Source organism: Zeus faber, assembly GCF_960531495.2.
Source record: "Zeus faber genome assembly, chromosome: 11".
Taxonomy (NCBI): Eukaryota; Metazoa; Chordata; class Actinopteri; order Zeiformes; family Zeidae; genus Zeus; species Zeus faber.
In genome coordinates this window covers 18261479-18281320 of record NC_137205.1, presented here as the reverse complement: position 1 = coordinate 18281320, position 19842 = coordinate 18261479, and the positions used below count along the sequence as shown (strand labels likewise).

Sequence of the window (19842 nt, the reverse complement as noted above, 5' to 3'; positions counted from 1 at the left end):
CTTCTCGCCCGCGTTTACATCGGACACACACACGCTCCGGTCCCGGTCACCACCCCAGTGTCGAGCAGGCTGACTGCCGGCCGTGTTTAGGAAACTGCCAACGCGTCTCCCGGAAGTCCCGTGACGTCCGAGGCGAGACGCACACGCCGACGTCACGCACGTGCTGCGTTCCGATCGCGGGCCGAAAATCGGTCATTCCGACTCCGATGAACTCGGGGGCTCCCAGGCCCGGGCCGTTCCCCACCCTCTGCGTCGGGTGACGCCCAGGAAGACCCGCGACACGTTTCGTCGAAACGAATACGATGCGTTCTGGCGACGAGGTGACGAGATCTACAAGCTACACGCGCTACGCTCACGCAACCCGAAGAGCTGCAGAGTAGTTCCAATCGACCAGAAAAGAAAACGACGCGAAGGATGTTTTTTTTTTCCGAGTGTCCTAACCCAATCGAATGCAGCGTTGGTTAATGTAGAAAACAAACTCACGAGAGAGATTCCCCATCGAATCATTTCATTGAATTTACTCATCAAATCTCCCATTTTAATGAATAATAATAAAATCAATATTTAAAATAGCATTAATCCCGCCTCCTGTCAATTAGGTTGCTGTGATGTGCCATGCCCTCTATTGCTGTCGTCCTTGTGTTCGCGTTTCGTCGTTTATGAGACGACAACGCTGGATTAATCCCCGTTTGTGGATCCGGGCGTCGCAGCAGCAGCTTCTGGCCCCAAAAAGCTCCATATATTGTGCCGCTGACCACAAGTAGTGTTTCCAGATTGGGCTACTTCACATCACACTGGGCTGGAAAAAAAAACGTCGTTGGGCGGGTACATAAAATTTGGGGTAGTTTGTGAGATATAACGAATAACTAGTGTGTCCCCCCCTTTTACAAGAGGGAGCGACCGTGTACCCGTCCCGCGTTCCTAAAAGAAAAAAAGAAAACGAACTAAAAACTGTGTTTTTATTTTAGATTTTCGATGGATTGTATTTGACTTCGTTTACAACGTTTTTTTGTTTGTTTTTTTTTTCTCTGGCGTTGGGCCGCTTTTTGGGTGAAATTGGTCGACTTTCAGACTGTGTTTGGGCTGGAAATTGCCAATCCGACCTGGCAACACGGACCACCAGGTGGTAGCATGGCCTGGACTAGAGGGATCCCATGGAAACTCTTTAGACATAAATGTGTCCTGTTTAATGTCGAATGCATTTAACGTGTAGGTACAAAGAATGCATCAATCAATCAATCGATCAATGGGGAAAAAACAACAATAATTCAAATAAATAAAAACAATTAATAAACATACAAATAACAAAATACCTTGATATTAGTTCCCATTTTCAAAAAAATAATCTGCTATCTGGTTAACCGTGGTTTATCCAGGTTCATATATTAATGTAAAGTATAAATAAAAAATAAACGCATCACATTGAATATCAAATAAATTAAATGTGTTAGGTATGTCTACAAATTAAATAAACATCAAACAAATAAATAAACGGAAACTGTTTACACACACTTGTATATGTTAGAAAACAATATCCCACTATCTGAAGTCATATGATTTTGGGAGCATGTCTTCCTGTTTTCTCGAGAAACCGGAACATGAAACTTGAACCTGCTCGGCTGCTTCTGCCACCGGATTTAAGAAGAGACCCAATCAGGCGAGTCTTTACAGTCTCCAGGTCACAGGCCCTGTTTTACCAGACCGGGCTGCTGCCTCCACCCACAGCCAGAGTGAGACAGGTCTCCGAGGCGAAAGGAACCAGGACCGACTCATTGCTGCATGTAGGAAAAACACTGACAGAGCTGCACCTTCTGCCATGGCCTTCTATAAGCAGGACAGCCAGGAGGATGCGCAGGAGTGTCCGGTGTGCTACGAGTGTCTCTCGGGCACAGAACGGACCCTGAGCTGCGGACACGTCTTTTGCCACGACTGCCTGGTTCGCACCCTGGTCAGCGTCCACAGAGACGGGGTCATCAGGGACACCATCGTCTGCCCCATCTGCAGACACCTCACGTTCATCAGGAAACAAAAGGAAGCCCTGGTGGCGCCGCCGCACACCGAGAAGGACGCCTCCGAGGAACACCACCAAACTCTTGAGGTCCCGGTACCGGACCCTGCGGACCCCCAAAGCGCGCTCCGTGCCAGAGGAGAGGCTTCATCGCCATCGTCTGGACTGTCGAGCTGGATTCAGCACTGCTTCGGTGGGATCTCGGAGAGCGTCCGTCGACAGACACTGGTCAGCCCCGGCGGCCACACGGCATCCCAGATCTTCATCATCAGCGCCGAAGGTCGACCCATGGCCGAGGAGGACGCACTCAGCGTGGTGATGACCGCGGTCCAGCCGCACCTCAGGCGGCGGCGGCGGCGGCGGCGGCAGTGCAGGATCTGCACGACGGGACGCTGCTTGCTGCTGCTGCTCTCCGCCTTCACTTTGCTGGCTTTAGTGGCCGCCACACTGCCCTGGATACTGTTGGCTTAGCTCCATTGATAAGAGCCTGTGGTGGTTTCTCTTACACCTGCGGTGATTCTTCTTCGGGAAATATTTGTATTCAGTAGTGCCAAAATAGTGGGGTTCAATCAAATCTTAACAGAAGGACAAGTTGGAACCGAGCTTTTGTTGTGGCTACCCAAGTGAAAAAGAAAGTGATGCTTCCGTATACTTTCACAATGAATATACTAAAGTTGTGTTCAATTGAAACCACTTAAGTTGTACTTAGTGTTAGAAGTTGTACTTAAGATGTCCTTGAATATTAAAAGTAGATTTTTACATTATATTTCATGTATTTCTGGGGTCCTTTTGGCAGCCAAAATAGCACACTTATACTATTAACAATTACACTAAAGTACAGCTTATGTTTCAATATCCTCTTTATAGGTGTATTTTCACTAGTACTTACAGCAAATTGACCAAATCTGCACTTAAAACAGAATAAGAAGTACCAAAAAAAATACACTCACTAGTGCACTCACAATAAAGCACCTGTGGTAGAAATATACTTTTAACACATGTTGTGTACTAAGAATATACTTTCAGTGTGGAAAATATGTTGTTTTTTTGACTTGGGTAATTCAATTTTTGGCTTCTATGAGGACTCCATTGTCTTCTGGTTTCTTAATCTTCATATATAATCTATCATCCAGGAACGAATTGTCCTTTCAGATGTGGTTCCAGACCAAAGCATTCTTTTTCAAAAGCAGCCATAGGAATGGGGAAGAGCAGGATGGAACCGAGACACTTACACAACCAAGCAACCCTGTAAGGTGAAACAAAGGTTGGATCAACTCTGACGTGTCAAGTGTTTGGTTTTGCGTGCCAGCCAATTCACTGTCTCACGGTTCGTTTTGTAGATGCGGTAATGGAGAGGGAGAGGCAAAAACAACGTGCAATCAAGCGCCGATAAGCGTCGACTTTGTCTCCAGCGCAACAAATTCATCATCGGTGTCAAACAAACAAAAAAAACCCAAAACGGTTGCTAACCAACAACCGCACGTTGCCGCGACTGAATACAAGCGCTACAAGGGCAGTCACGCTCGCAGTTACAAACGATGAGGAAATAAATCTACAGGGCAGACGTGCCACACTTCAGCTTTACACTTAACGGCAGTTCTGCGGTTCTGTCCGTGGACCGAAAAACAAAGTCCGAACCGGACCGAGGGAAAGTGGAGTGAGGCGATGGTGAACACCAGATAGACTGCGGGGGTATCATGGTCACCACAGAAAGAACTCCAGCCCGCGAGGAGAGATGCCAAGTTTGCGGAAATGATCGCTGACCAGTTGAAATATCCATGTTTTTTACATTTATCCGAGGCTGCTCGAGCAGGGAGGGCGCGGCGGGAGGGGGGGCGGGATAGAGGGGAATGTGGTAGGAGGATGATAAGGGCGGCAGCATGGATACGACGGCTTCCTCGTCGCCTCGGTGTAAACAGAGTCCGCCAGGAGACCTACGTTGGGGCGACAAATAATTGATGCGCCTCAAGCAGTGAAAGGAGAAAGACTATCTGGAGATGAGCACCGCCGGGACGACTGCCGTAACCAGACACGCAGACGTGCTGCGGTGTTTGATTACTATTTGATGGCGGTCAGAATCCGGAATGTTTCGGTCGCCGGCGTTCAACGGGCTCAAGGTTGACTGAGCAAAGATGGAGCTCTGGCTTTTACGAAAGCCACTCCGTCACACTGACACCGGCGTGCCGTACACTCCCTAGTTTCCCTCCGTAGCCATCCTGTCGTTCCAGTCGTACAGGTTCAAAGTCTTCCAAGAAGCTTCAGCCACTTTTCTCACCCTGCGGTGCCCTGATGGGAGGAGTTTTTATTATTATTATTATTATTATTATTTTTTTTTTAATCAACTTAATTCATTACAGGGATACAATAAGTCTCGAGTGCTGAGAGCGGACGTGCGGGGGTGTGGCCCGCTGTGTTTCAGAATCAGTTTATTTGGCCGAGTCCATTTTTTTCCATTTTCCATCAATTTGTCTTGGTGAGTGTTGGCACATTGTTGTGCAGGAACCTAAAATCTATAAAAATGGATATAAAGAATATACCGCATAAATAATATACACTGACAAAAAATACATTGGAGTCATTGGATCATCTTTAAATATTGCTTTAAACTGTTGAAACTATATATATTTTTTTGGTTTTCTCAACTTACAAATAGAATTTAATCTTTCAATTTGAGGGAACCTAAAAATATTGGTTTTACAATTTGAAGCAATTTCTTGAAGTTGATCCTTCATTTTTTTTGGCGGACTGATTAATGTATGAAATTATGTGTTATTATTGAGTATATTAGGGGCAGCCTGCAGGGCTGGAACCCTGTTGTTATTGCTTGGATTTTTTATTTTTTATCTTCTTGGCGATTTTCGGGCGAAAAGAATCTGGAACACGACAACCGCAGTACGCACATCTTGTTAGAATCGGGATGTTTCAGATGTGTTGAAGAACTGTTGTAATTTTACCGGAAGTAGAAGAACATTGGCGCGATTTGAATAGTTTCAGGAGCGGGGGCGCTTTATGACACCATCATCTTCAGTCCAAACTTCATATCTCGCAAGTCATTCACGTCCAGGAACTCGCACCCTGTGGACTGCAGCGTTCGCTACACATAGACAGACAACTTGAGCCGATGTGTTTAAAGGAAACTCAGAAACCTGTAATTCGTTCTGCGTTTTACAAAACCCTGAAAACTCAGGGTTCTGAGAACCTTTGGAGGAACCGTCCCTTTCTTTTTTGTCCCCACTGCACGATCCAGGAAGGATCGTAATTGTTAAAACACAGTTTGTGAGGGACATTTAAACTAAACGACACTAGAGGAACATTGAGTGACGTAAGTCCACGGTGATACACAATTTATTTCCAAAACATTAAATCTACGTTTGAAGTAAAACAGCGTCCCTCTGCCCTGACCTCGCAGTGGACACGGCGGACTCGGAGCGACCCTCGATCATGACAGGTTTTCCTCAGTGCGACCTGACCAAGTCGCATCGCCAGTTGGTTAATGAGCAGTGGACAGAACGTCCTTCCTGAGAGGTTGGTCACACTCGTGTAACAGAAAAGACCAAACCAATCTCAGAGAACCGTGAAAGAAGTTAAGAAACAAGTGAAGAAAATGGCGGCGTTCAGTGTAAACTCGGAAAATCAGAGCTTTTGCTGCATTTCACAGAACCCGGAAAACTGTAATACATACCTAACACAACTAAACTGGACAGTGTATTGCTGCCTGCAGCTATACTTATTATTATTATTATTAGTGTTCTGAAAATTAATAAAAACTACATCCATGTTAAGTGTCTCAGGCTTTGCTGTTGATAGAAACATTTTGGCAAAACACTGGTCTTTGGAAATAATGCCCAGCCATCATTCATCATTTATAACTCGAAATAAACCACCCCTCCTGTTCCAGAAAAAAACCCATAACAAACATTGTAAAATAAAATGCGCACACAAGTGAGGTTATCAAAAATGTAGAGTTTAATATATATATTTATTTATTTATGACATTCTGATAAGGAGGATTGCAGTTGGCGTCACAGTACACACTGTGTTCCACTTGATATGCAAAGCAGAGGAGGGCTTTTGGAGGGGGCGAGGGGCATGTTGGGCTCGACAAGCAGCAGATTTCGTTTGTACACTAGTTGTGAAAGCAGAAGGAGGCAGTTCATCCAAGGGCAACATCCAAGTCCAGTCCTCTAGCGTATTGCTCGGTGAACAATTTTTTGGGATCCACGCCTGTCACCAGTCCATAACTAGACTTAGTCCAGTACCTCTCAAATTGCTCTTTCACTATTCCTAAAAAAGACAGTGATCCACACACAAATCATGGATTATCAAAAGACTAGCTAGGTGCATGCATGATAGTGAGATATTGACTTCTTTTCTCTGGGGAAAAAAAGAAGTCATCTTTGATTTATTTGAGATCTTCATTGACTGGGTAGGTAACCATGGCTCAACAATGAGGTTTCGATTGAATCGAAATCCCGCTTCGCACCGAACACGACAAACGACAAGAACAAACCGGAAGTTCCGTTCTTCCCGACGGAGAGTTGGATCCCGCGCGCCGAAAGCTGTGACGCTCCGCGCTGCGGAATTTCCGCGTCCGATCGTGGCTCGTGGCTGCACTTTTTTTTGGTGTGCAGCCGGGAAAACCACCTCTGTTGTGCTGTGGTCCCGTTTTCCTTGACATATTTTGCAAGGCGAAACGCAAACGCAGTTCGTCCGACAGCCACTAGGGCGTGGGAGCAGACTGTCCGAAACGATTGCGCATCGGATGTGAAGGCAGGCTTACGAGTCATCGGGTGTGACGTGTGTATCTTATGGATAATGTCATATCGAGGTTTACTTGAACCAAACAAAACAGATCATAATGCGGTCGAACCATGGATGGTGTTGATAAATGTGTTTCTTTACAATTCACGCGATTAAAACACCTTTGATGAGCGCATGCTTTTTAGGAAACGTTTGAGTTGTGTTCATGACGCGAGGATGCACTACTGTAACACTGCCCTGTACCGTTACTAACACATGCCGACACGCCGCTTCATCAACACGACACAAGCACTCGTCCACGCCACCAAAAAACCAAGGACTTGTCACAAAATCAAGTATCCAAAACGGTTCATTTCTGAGTGAGTCCCATTTGATCAATCAGCACACAAAAAGAGAAACCCCCTGCCTCCTCATCAACATGTATGGATCCAGCACAGGAAATAAGACCTCTAATATACACAAGAATGTCTATAGTTCCTAAATAAAAAAAAAAAAAAAGCAACCATTGTGAGGGCACTTGCAATTGTTGTCATATAATCACCACGACTATCAATATAAGTATCAATATCACCATGATCTTCATAAACAGAGTCCATAGAGAGCACACACTGAGGCATACTATAGAACAATTAAAATAAAAATAAAAATAATAACATAAAAAAAAAATGACAAAACCAGTTAACAAAACCAAAAGTATTTCCTCTAAAATAGAAATAATGGCTTCTTCTGTGGGTTGGGTTGGGTCGGGGGCGGGGAGTGACTTTGACCACTTTTTGGACTGAGTGGAGAAGTAAGAAGTGTAATTGCACTTTAATCGACAAAATCATTGTCCTATAAGACATTTTGTATGAAATTAGAAAAGTGACACTGCAGCATCTGTCCTTTATTGGATCTGATTGAGTCTAATTAATAAGCCATCTGGCTTCGGCTCTGCCCAAACTATTCAAGTTTCCAGGGAAACAAATTGTTTACCCGCTGTTTTGGGTTAGGGTTACAAAAGTAACAGGGGATTCAAAAAGCACCAGAACTTCTAGAAACAAGCATCAAGTTCCTGGTTGACCTAGCGACCTTCTTCGCTATTGTGCCTAAAAATCACAAGCTGGGTTTATCTTTCTTCAATGTTCAGAATTGATTCAAAAGTTCTTTTTATGGTTTGTTTCAATCAATTCATTGACATTTTACTGTTGTATTTAGTCATCAAGCACTAAAGCCCGCTTCACACCTGATACGATAAACGACAAGAACCAGCCGGAAGTCCATTCATTCCTATGGAAAGTCGGATTCCGTAGGCGTAAAGCTGTGGTGATGAAGTTCCGATCGATGCCTTCAAAATTTCAACTCATGCGACAAGTTTCCTTCCGACATTACTTCGGGAAGTGATGCCGGTCAAGTATTTTTTTTATCGGAACGGGGCTTAAAATGAAGTAGATAAGTCACGTATTTCAGAAATAATGACGTTATTAACGTTAACCTTGGATGTCAACATATTCACCATCAATAAATCGTTTTCTATACAAGTCAATTGTGTGTATTTTTTATTGAAGATCTCCCATTTTCCAGGACATATTTTGTGACGTGAAACTCAGGCACAGTTCATCCGCCGTCCTCTAGGGGGAGGATCCGACTGTCGGGTACGATTACGCATTCGGTGTGACGCATCAGGCTTCGGTGCTGGAAACCGTTTTGAAGTCAGAGCTCAGTCGAATCGAATTGGAGGGTGCAGTATCCTCTATTCCTGCTGCAGCATCGTTGTAACCCTTTTGCAAAAGTGAAAGATATTTACTCTACAGTGAACCCTTTCCAGCTCGATGTGTGTGTGTGTGTGTGTGGGGACCAAAAAAATAACATTTTCAATTTTTTACGTTTTCTACACATGATAAATATAAGCACATATATTAATATTATGTTTATTCAAGATATGCCTTTTACATATAGCTTTCCTTTCTTGGGTTTATATACATCAATTTCTTATGTACAGTGTTTTTTTTGTTTATTTTGTTTTTTACTTATTTACACTATAGGGGTCAAAGGTCACTGAACCTGAAGCACTTGAAACAAGGGCAAAGAGAGAGAACCATACAAACCTAAAGGCAGCGTAGAGGGCTGGGAAACCCCCCCAAAACACGTCATCCATTCCTTTATCATCGGCGTCGATTAGGATTCCTATCAGGCTCACCAAAACACTGACAGTATAAACACCCCAAATCGCTCCAAAAAAGGACATTCATCCGCACGTTAAAGTCCCAGGAATCAGCATGCAAAGCAGAACACCGTCCAGTGCCTCAGTAGTAAAGATGCACGTCCAGAAACCTGTTTTTCAGTTGTTGATTACTTTTTTTTTTTTTTTTTTAATTCGACATTCGTATTCTGTGCTGTTCAAAGTGTATGTGCAATGGTTTAACCCTGTAGAAATAAATAATAAAATGACAAATATAATCTTAAACGCAATCAAACTTCTGGTGTAGGAAACTACTGTGGTGGTATTTGGCAGTGGGGGGTCTCATACCGTATGCCTCAATCAAGCTATTTCCTAATGTGCACAAAACTCTTGATACCCTGTAAGCAAAACACTGTGCGTGGGATTTTTCTTGCCATGTCTTCTTTTCATACACACTCTCTCTCTCTCTCTCTCTATTCCTCACTCACACTATCATTCTCTCTCTCTCTCTCGTTGACTCTCTAGACTTCTACACTTCCCAGGCGCTGAGGTTCCCTAAGCATCAGTTTTACAGCTTGTGAACGTCATATTGCAATCGGATTAGACTTTACAATAAGGCAACGAAAATAAATTGAAAAAGAAAAAGAGAAAAAGTCACGAAAATACAAACCACCGCTTTCGAAAAAGGAGATAAAACAAAAGAAATAGCCAAAATATAAAAGAAGAGAGCAAATACGACAGCAACGAAAACTGTAACTTGGCATATTTTTTTCCGAGTCTTCCCTCCGAAAGGCAACTGTACCTCCACTATGGCATTTTGGTGTGTGTGTTTATTTTTATTATTATTTTTCCTGTTTTTTTGTTTTTTTTTCTGTAGTCACGGTTACATACGAGCTAGCGATTCTAGGAGATGAGTTTCTTTGCAGCCTTGTAGCGGATGTGAGGGAGGGAGGGGGGAGGAGAGTTCTGGTTTCAGGTGGGCGTGGCTTCTTCAGGTCCCCCCCCCCCCCCCCCGGCGGCCGCTTTCCGCGATATCTAACGCCGCGCGCGTGTTGCCGTAGGGGGAGCCGGTAAACTGCGACGCCTCGTGGTTTCAAAGGTCACATTTGATGGGGTCATAGGGCGGTGCTCTGGGGTTCCTCCTCAGGCACGGTTTCCCCCTCTGGAGAGTCCGCCATTGCCAGGGAGCGCCTGCAGGGGGCGCCGCTGAACTCGTCGATGAGGCTGTCCAGATTGACATTGATTGAAGGGATTTCATAATTGAAGATATCTGGTATGAGCATGGCGGAGAAAAAGGTGAGGGTGGTGGGCAGAATGGCGGTGGTGGAGGTGGAGGAGGAGGTTATGACGATGAGGTGTAAAAATGGAAAAGAGCAGAAGCAAAATTTAGTTTCTTTGGGATCTGATGTCGACGGAACGTGCTCGGACACGTTCCACACGGGGGGGCGCTGTCGGTTCGTTGCAGCTTACGACGTCAATTGGATAAACTCTGGAATTTGTTTAGCGTGATAAAACTTGGCAGCTCTGAAGCAACACACAGTCCATTTTTTTTTTTTTTTTTTAAAGGTAAAATACAATAACGAGTCAAAAACAAATGCACAAATAACACATTACTGTAACACATCGATACAGAAAACGGCCAGATATATCAACACAGAGGCAACAGGATGTGTGTGGATCATCTGTGAGCAATGGCACCAAGACATCGAGGCGGACTTGAAGAAACGATGGGAGATCTCACGTGGAGCTAGGTATTTGTTTGAAATGTGGTTTTTTTTTGGGGGCTCTTTCAAAGCACAGCCATCCAAGCAGGTATCGATGACTTTCTCCTGTGAAGGAATGAGATGGAGCGCGCGGCAGTGTAGTTAGAAGGAGCGGAGGTTATACGAAGCGATGGACCTGCCAAAGGAAGAGCGTGGAAGGGGTGTGGGGGTGGGGCAGGGGTGTTACCTGTGGCCCCCCCTCCCCATCGTACTGGCGGGCGGGTGGTCTGAGGATGTCAAACGACTCGGAATGCAGAAAGAAAAGGGGGCGGTGGGGAGAGAGGGGCGGGGCTTCGAGATGAACCTTTTTGTAAGCGACGGTGTCTGCGGCGTGAGGGTGCGGTGTGGCGCGCTCTGGGAAGTCCTTAAGCCGTGCGTGACTGGTTGGAATGAACCACCGTGCAGATAGAGGGAGAGCGAGCGAGCGAAAGAGAGAGCGAGAGAGAGAGAGAGAGAGAGAGAGAGAGAGAAGACTGCAACGTCTTCACGCTGACGGGGGAACAGCAAAGTGCTCCGACCGACAGAGAGCCGCACGCGGGCGTATACGTTTGAGGCGAGGCTGCGGGAGACCCCAGAGGCTGCCACAGCGCAAGGCCAGGCGGTGAAGATGGAGCGCACGGGGCAGGGGAGGTAGAGGGGCGGGGGGTTGGGGTAGGGGACGGTCTGGCTTACCCTAAAAGTCCCCCTCACACTTAGCCCACACTGAATCCCTGGCCTCAAACAGCTGCAAGGTACACAATAGCAGCAGGGGGGGAACAAGAGAATGATAAATATAACAAAAGCGACAGTGACCGGTAGAATTGTGTTACGACAACGACACAGCTCATCATTAGAACATCACGGACATACTGTCGCATTTATCGGGCTACGGCGGGTCTCGGAAAACGCCTAAGTGCGGAAGAGAGAGGACCGCTGTGCGACCGCGCGAGCCTCTGACCTACCTCTGCCGAGTGAGGGTCTGCGTAACACAGATAAACAGAGAGCACATGATGAATCTAATGGCAACTTCCATACAAGCAGCACGGGCTTATGCTTCTGCGATGTTTCCGCACGTTACCCCAGAAACATCATCACATAACACAAGCAATGAATACATAATGTGAGGGGTTTCTCGCGCTAAAGTGCTGATATTTACATTCTGTTATTCTCAGGCAAACGGGTCAAAAAAGGCAACTGTTATTCATTTGGACATTCATCCGGGTGCAGTCGATAACGGTTGTTTTTTTTTCTTTTTCCTTAAATATCTACAACAGCGTTACAGACGTCCTACAGGGTCCTACACTCGCCCGGCGTCTCCGTTGGACAGAGCCACCGCGAGTCTGAGAGAGGGCCGCTGAGGCCCGACGTTCGGGGGCGCCGGCGGGGGTAATGCTACCGTGGGCTGGTGTTTACCTGTGGACATGCTCTCCCCGGGGGACAGTCCATCCAGAAGGCCCTGCTCCAGGGGCTGGGGCAGCGGGTCCGAGGCCGGGCCAGAGAAGCCCGGGGGAGCCGTGGGCGGCTGAGGAGGGGGCAGGCTGGGCCTCTGCCGGGGCTTGGGCGCGGGCCGGGACTTTGTGAGCGTTCCGGTCAGGGAGGGCGGGGACGACAAAGAGTGGGGAGCGCCCAAGGGGGCCTGCCCGGGGGAGGACACCAGCATCTGCCCCGGAGGGCAGACCAGTCCATACGGGGAGGGGGTACTGGGAGGGGTGGGAGACAGGCTGACCGGCGAAGGCTGACCTGTAGACTGGTCGGACATCCCGCCAGACTGGCCGTAGGGGACCTTGGGAGGGACAGGCGCCAACTTCTTAGAACCTGTGAATACACAAGACAAATTAGTGTCATGTCCGTCAAAAACCGAAACAAGTGTATGCAGTCTTTTAAGCTGCGTTGAAGTTGGAGTTTGAAATGTATGCTTTCCAATGACTTCAAAATCTCAGTTTTACAAAAACATGTTCATCAAAAGCGTCCCCTGCAGCCCCTCCCTGTCGCTCTACCTTATGTGCCATCTGCTCCAGTCGGTACAGGAGGAGGCAAAGGGTTACAAACAACCTCTGAGCAGTGAGCAAGGGAGGCTCAGACTACAAAGATACCGGCCAGCTTTGTCAAAAGTATAGCAATACCTAGAAAATATAATCCGCCTGACTATCTTGCGAAACCTGGAAGTACAACACTTACGTCGAAACGGAAATAAATGCCTTGGAAAATGCAACGCTACGGGAGGATTGTAGGGGTGACGTGGAAAATGCGCCGCATGAACGACTCTGTGAAGCAGGAGATACGACGGGGCAGGGGTTCTCGGGAAACCGCCAGGCGGCGAAAGTGACAGTGGTTCGGACACATGACGAGAAAAAATGGGTCTCTAGCCACGGTGCAGTCGCTGGAAGAAGGGGTGCCGGACGGCTGAGGGGAGAATCGGTGACGGACGTAAAGAGATGGGGAAAGCGGTGGTGGAGTGCGTAAGACTGGAGGCAGGTCAGGATGTTTGGAGATGGGTGGTGATGTCATCAAAGTGCACCCACGTGCACAAGCAACCTGACCTGACTATCTAGGAGGCTGCCAGATACCTCCAGCAGGGGGCAGCGCCCGACTCATCGATGAGGCTGTCCAGATTGACACCGCTTAAAGGGATTTCATAGCACAAGCTGCCACCTCCTGGAAATACTCTCAACCTCACCGGTCCTCTGCACAGCACGGGATGTTTACATACCCTCGCACATCAAAAAGGGTTTTACAATATTATGTAAGTGCTGGGGCACTGACCTTTGCGGAGGGTGTGTGGACTGTGCTCTGTGGAGTGTGGCGACTGGCTGCTGCTCTGTGGGAGAGAGCCAGGCGGGACGGTGGGACCGGCCACCTGGATGGCTTTGTGCCCAATGACAGGGGAGAGCTCTTTACTCTTCAGGGTGCTGGAAGACAGAGGCGGGAGTGTGTGAATGGAAACAGTAGAGGTTCGTCAGTGCATTGAAATGTTGCTACATTTGAATTATGTTGCACGCACGCCAACTGCAACCCAATCACATGACCTTCGTCACGATAATTGTTATATCTTCTAAATCATCTGAACATCAACATCTTCAACACCATTGTCTTGTCATCATCATCCTCATTCCTGTCAATAACACATTTAAAGTAATATCTGTACAGTATTTTTGCAGTAGATGTGCGCTCTGTAGAAGCCAATAGTGGAATGGAACATAACAGAATAGGTAAAGCTTTTTTTTTATAACGTCAAAGGATTTCAGAACACATAATCTATTTTGGCCTTAATATTACAAGCAAATACATTAAAACGTAATAATAACTATTTTTTACCAAGTGAAAAATATTTTTGATTTTTTAAAGAAAAATGTAATAACACGCTCCATAATGTAATTAAGGGATAATGCTGCACCAGCTCAACATTATCTTCATTCCCTCAGTAAATTGTATATGTTATACATAAATACACTATGAACATTTATGTAATAGTGATAACACCTTTCAATGTCAGCATGTAAACCCAAACCACAAGATCACAAAGACGCTTGAATTAATATAATAATCAACATCCTGGTTTGTCAATGCACACAAAACACTATATGACAGCATAAGAGGAAATAAATACAGCGATGTGTCACAATCGACGATACCTAAAGAAAGCAAAAACTATTTAAGCCAAGACATACAGAAGGTATATAGGTTATAATAAATAGGTTATATACCGTATGTTCACTTCCGTTCATGCCACAGCGTTTTAACCTGGTTTAAAACGCTGTTTCCACTATGGCAATTATTAATGCAACATTTATTCATCTATTTTTAAGTCCATGACTAAGTGGATCAGGAAATAAGATAATAAATGACATACTAACTTGAATAATCCATATGAGGTTTGTGACAGTCCCTAATTATTGTAATGTTAAATTAATCTGAGCCAAAAAATATGTCAGATCGTGAGAAATTCAAGTCATATTCCTCTACAAAATTGCAAATATGTCAATATGAAATACATTCATAATCATAATAATAATAATAATGATAGAAATAATAATTCAATTCAAATTCAAGTCATATTCCTCTACAAAATTGCAAATATGTCAATATGAAATACATTTATAATCATAATAATAATAATAATGATAGAAATAATAATAATACAATTTATATTGTTAATTTCACAAAGACCCTGACCACCGATAAGCGACAACAACAAAACCCCAAAAACAATCGAATAATACTGACCGCCCAGCCCTTTGACAAATATTCGACCTGAATTCTTATGAATCTACAAACACACAAAGCCCCGTCCTCGATGCGTCTACGCGGTCCTATCTCGCATCTATGGGGCTCAAAGTGACATCCACTGTGCTTCCGACTCCTGGGTGGGTGGTGGAATTAGCATATGCACCACTCAGCGCGTCAGTCTGAGCTGCCCCCCCCCCCGTCTCAATTGGGAGACATAGCGAAGGGGGTGAGGGGGGTGGGGTGGGTCAATCAAGTCATGGGGGAGGAGGCGGAGGCGGAGGAGGAGGAGGAGAAGAAGAGTTATCAAGCAGGTTCCGGTCCTGAATGCTGACTCTGACGCTATTATTTCGGATGTGGGCGGCTCGAGTGCATGTACAGTGTAGGTGCCGAAAGATTAATGAGTTGAGAAACCGGCAGAACGATTCCAGAACAGACTCAGCTGTTTGGGGCGGGCCGGTGTGCACTGTAGCTTAAATTGGATTGCCGGACACGTTGCGCTATAGGAGACTCGGTAGGTCGTTTGTAATCGGACTTCAGGGGGTAAATATGCTATCATATCACCGGTATGACATTCAGGACTTTATTAACCCTTTATCGTGGTTCATGGCACTAAAATAGCGTTATACACCTGTAAAAACCTAAGGGTTATATTGGTTCATATGCTCCTTCATGGGCATATGCACTTATCACTCTTTGATAGTTACTAAGTTGAATATAAACAACTAGCATCCTTAGTTGATTAGGCAACCCCCCCCCCCCCCCCCCCCCAAAAAAAAGGTTTCCTCTGGCGACCTGAATGTTTCCCGAAATGTAATTTATAGGAGGTGGGCGGGGCAAAAAAAAAAAAAAAAAAAAAAAAAGGAACGCTCAGCCAGCAAAGCTTGATTCAGCCCCCACGCTCTGTGGTGCGTCCGTACTGGCCGTGGGTGTGTGGTATTTACCTAGTCAGCCTGGGGGGTCCTCTCTCTCGGGCACATGGACAGGCGGCCCACGGCGGGGGTGGGGGAGCAGACGAGGGGAGGCTAGGGGGGTTGCCAAGGGACATATCGTGGCGGGTTAGTACCAGCGGGGTTTTGATGTAGAGCGGTGAAGCGTTAGTGTCGGGGGGCGGGGGGGCATGCGGCGCGTCGCCAGGCGGGCCGTGCTTGGGGAAGTGCAGGCAGCTGGGCTTGGGGTTCGAATTGATGTCGAGCGAGGACGAGGAGGAGGACGAGGAGGAGGACGGGGGCAGCGCCGGCGGGGTGAAGCCGGACCAGCGCAGCGGGGGAGGTGGCGAGCAGGGGGGCTGGGACTCGGGGCCTGGGGCCACGGGGCGAGCGCAGGGCGGGGGCTTGGGGTAGAAGTGGTGCTGCGCAGAGGTGGGGTAAGGGGGAGGTGGGCGGTCCTCCCCGGGGGGCGGGTAGGCATGGGAGGGGTCCGGCCGATTGGGCGACACGTCGTCCGGGCTGCAAGTTGTAGAGAATAGACAGCACAAGAGAGACAGCTCGGGTGATTGAACTGGGAGAGTGAGTCGGAGCCATTAGAGGGCGGGATATTCCTTTTTTTTTTTTTTTTGATGGTGAGGGGTTTAGTGTGTTAGCGGTTCTGAGAGCAAATCAAATTAAAGGAAAAAAAACAAAAAAATAAAATAAACAAACAAAAAAAAATATATTGCATTTTGCTGGTGTGGGAAAGGTGGGCGTAGATAGGCACCAAGCTTAGCGCAATGTCAGCGTTTTGAAGGATAATGAAATAAAAATTCACAGGCACAAGGAAGGTCAAAGCAAATGAAAACCGTGAGGATTCGAGAGCAAGGAAAATAAAAATTACTAAAAAAAAAAAAAAAATAAAGACAAGTGCATAGGACTCCCTCTGTGATCACCTTGTGTCTGCCCACACTGCACGGACCTACGGATCCTTCTCTGGAGCAAAAGAGCTTCTCTGCAGAAACCAATGCTTCCACTGTTACAAATCTGAAAGGATTGGTCCATATCGCCCCCTCTGCTACACGTCCAAATATTAATTGTTTATATGTGTACATACATTTTATTTCATGTTTATTTTTATCCCTTTTTTCGACATTGGCATTGGTCTATCAACTTCCGCTGCTGTATCACCTTCCCCCCCATAGGAAAGGTGTTACGACAAATGTTGTCCTATTTTATTTGATATTATCTCATCTCTTATCATACACATTAAAGCCCGCTCTGCTACGTGTTCTGGTGTGACTCGTCGTCACTGTGAGTCCTACAGTGTGAAACAGATACAAAACCCTTTCATTGGCAGAAAGAGCCACAGGAGAGCACTGCAAAAACCAGCCAAGCTCAAAGTGTTGTTGTCTTTTCCAGTCACAGCCAGCCACCGTGAGGTGAATATATACTGTGTATGTATATATATGTATATATATATATATATATATATATATATAAAATAAATAAATAAAGCAAAATTAGTGTGTAACAGAAAAAGGAGCAAAGTCACCACCAAAGCTGCAGAAAGCCAAGCCACATCCACAGGGTGTTTTTAAAATATTGACATGCTGGTGCGTTGAAGCTTAGAGGCAGAATGGATTCAGCATTTAACCATATTCAGCATTTTAATAGCTGTAGCCCTTAAAAACTCATTCAACATCATCAAATGTCATTACACATTCCCGTGGGAATGAAATAATGCTGGAAAAAAAACCCAATAAAAGGCTAAGTTGGATGATATGGAGAATGAGAATTAATACTGCAATGTGTAATGGTTGACTGATGGAAAAGGAAAAGGCCAAACGCTAATAAATACATGGAGAAAAAAAAAAAGTGTCTTAAATAGCAGGATCTTAACTGAAATCAGGTTTGAGTGAGGGGGTCTTTGAGGGGGGGAAAAATAAAAAGGTTGGGAACCCCTGAATTAAGAAGATGATTCATACGGTGAAAGTTCCAAGACCAGTACAGTATTTGATGACAGTCATGACAATGATGACGATGATGACGATGACGATGATGATGACGATGATGACGATGCCGACTACGCAGATGACAGTGGCTCAGTGTCTAAGCAGGACGGAGACGAGGTGAGATGATGGAGAAAGGGGGAGGCGGGTCTCCGTGGCGACGTACCCGACCCTTTCCCCAGGAGGGGGCGGCGTGGCGGAGGGGGAGGTGGCGGGCTCCATGGGATGCTGCTGCTCCGGGATCAGCGCGTCCCCGGGGAGTGCGGGACCCGGCGGGGTGGAGGACGCCTTGCGGACCAGAGTGGACGAACCCTTGCGAGACACCCAGGAGGTGTCCATCACACGCACGCCCATGCTGGGGGCGGACACACACACACACACACACACACACACACACACACACACACACACACACACACACACACACACACACACACACACACACACACACACACACACACACACACACACACACACACACACACACACACACACACACCAGGGTCACAAATGGGTTGCAGAGGACTGCATGAAGACTGCGCTGGATTGTTCCGTATTTCAAGATTTTTTTAGAAGTAACACGGTTATTGAGACGAGACTGGACGCAGGGAAGGATTTATTATCGCAATTAGGGCTCAGATCGCGATTATGACATTTTTGTTAATGATGACATCATAATTGTCTAATTTGTTCATTTTATGCCACTATCACAGCATACGCCTTGATTGGACGTTCATTGAACATTCAAAAATAAAGAATTTGGTAGATATTGCGGCAACTTTGAATTATATTTGGACTGAAACGTATGATTGTGGAATCTGGGCAATTTTACAAAATGATCACGATTTGCTCAAATAACTTATGTACCAATTGTGACAGCTATAGTCAATAATCATCAGAAGGATTCTAAAACTGATACGCCGATACTAGCCTGTACATCCCCATATCTGATGACATATTTTAAATCCCATATTAAAGAATCCAACTGATGTTCATCATATGGAGTTATTTGGTAATCAATAGGATGATATTGGATCGGCGCTGTTTAAAAAAAATAATAATAATGTAATTTATGTTTTGAAAGTGGGGCTGTAAAGCCCTTTGCGACTAGCCGAATAAATTTGGCTATCGAATTTTAGACCTATTACCGTGACAAATGTCAGGTCACTATCATCATTTATTTAGACAATGTCTACGACGTCACTGCCACTAACAAGACACTAAAAGCTCAAATCAAACCTTCACTCCGAGTTAGAAGAACAACCGGGAGCCTACAAACGTGGATTCACCGTACCTTTGTATCTTCCTAATGCTGCGTTAGTTTGGAGGAGAAGCAAAAGGCACAGAGGGAGAGGGTCAGACTCACAAAAACACTACATCACTACTTATACACTTAGAGGCTGAAGTAAGACGTAGGGTGGGGTTGCACCGCCGAGTACTGAGATGAATTTGTAAAAAAAATTGATCCCATATTTACTTAGCTCTTACCAGCCGGGAAGAAAGAGACGTTGAGTGTATTTGGTTGGTGCAAACCACCCATAATGTCTCTCTCTCTCTCACGCGCACATGAAGAACGATGGACAGAGAGTGAGGGAGAGAGAGAGAGAGAGAGAGAGAGAGAGAGAGAGAGGGAGTGGAAGAGCTCCAACTGTCTGCTGAGTCGGCGGAAACGCTGCAGTATCGTTGACATGTCGGATTACCGCTCATTATCATTCCACCGAGCCTCTCCTAGAAATATCTGTCCGCAATCACACGACGCTAACGACGTGGGGTCTGATCGATGGATCTCCCGGGGTAACGTAGCGAGATCCGCTTTCTAAATCTGCCTCCTCCCCGTCAGGGCGCTCGTCTTCTTTTTCGGGGGCTGGTGATTTTCCACCAGCCAGGTGTGAGAGTGTGACTCAGGGCGGGTGACGTAGCAGTCAGACTGTCAGGGGCGAAGCTGGGCGGGTGTGGGGGGATGCGATGGGAGGTTTTTGACTCGAGAAAAAAAACGAGGAAACCAACAACAGCCGCCCCAGTTGGCGCC

At 46.1% G+C, this 19842-nt stretch overlaps 2 protein-coding genes across 2 annotated transcripts in view; one reads left to right on the top strand and one right to left on the bottom strand.

The window, feature by feature from the left end:
* Positions 1 to 1816: 1816 nt before the first annotated feature.
* LOC307236587 (RING finger protein 222) lies at positions 1817 to 2479 on the top strand (the record flags this gene model as incomplete). Its single annotated transcript, XM_080009057.1, has 1 exon — positions 1817 to 2479. One exon carries the CDS (start codon positions 1817 to 1819, stop codon positions 2477 to 2479), a length of 663 nt encoding a protein of 220 aa, XP_079865183.1.
* Positions 2480 to 10042: 7563 nt separating this feature from the next.
* arhgap44a (Rho GTPase activating protein 44a) overlaps positions 10043 to 19842 on the bottom strand; it is a gene marked incomplete at both ends in the record, with an annotated part of 32209 nt that continues 22409 nt past the window's right edge. Inside the window, 6 exons of the mRNA XM_080009395.1 lie at positions 10043 to 10197; positions 12083 to 12484; positions 13433 to 13578; positions 15838 to 16341; positions 17980 to 18168; positions 19108 to 19125. Coding sequence (XP_079865521.1) covers positions 10043 to 10197; positions 12083 to 12484; positions 13433 to 13578; positions 15838 to 16341; positions 17980 to 18168; positions 19108 to 19125 — 1414 coding nt within the window. The remainder of the gene's footprint in view (positions 10198 to 12082; positions 12485 to 13432; positions 13579 to 15837; positions 16342 to 17979; positions 18169 to 19107; positions 19126 to 19842) is intronic.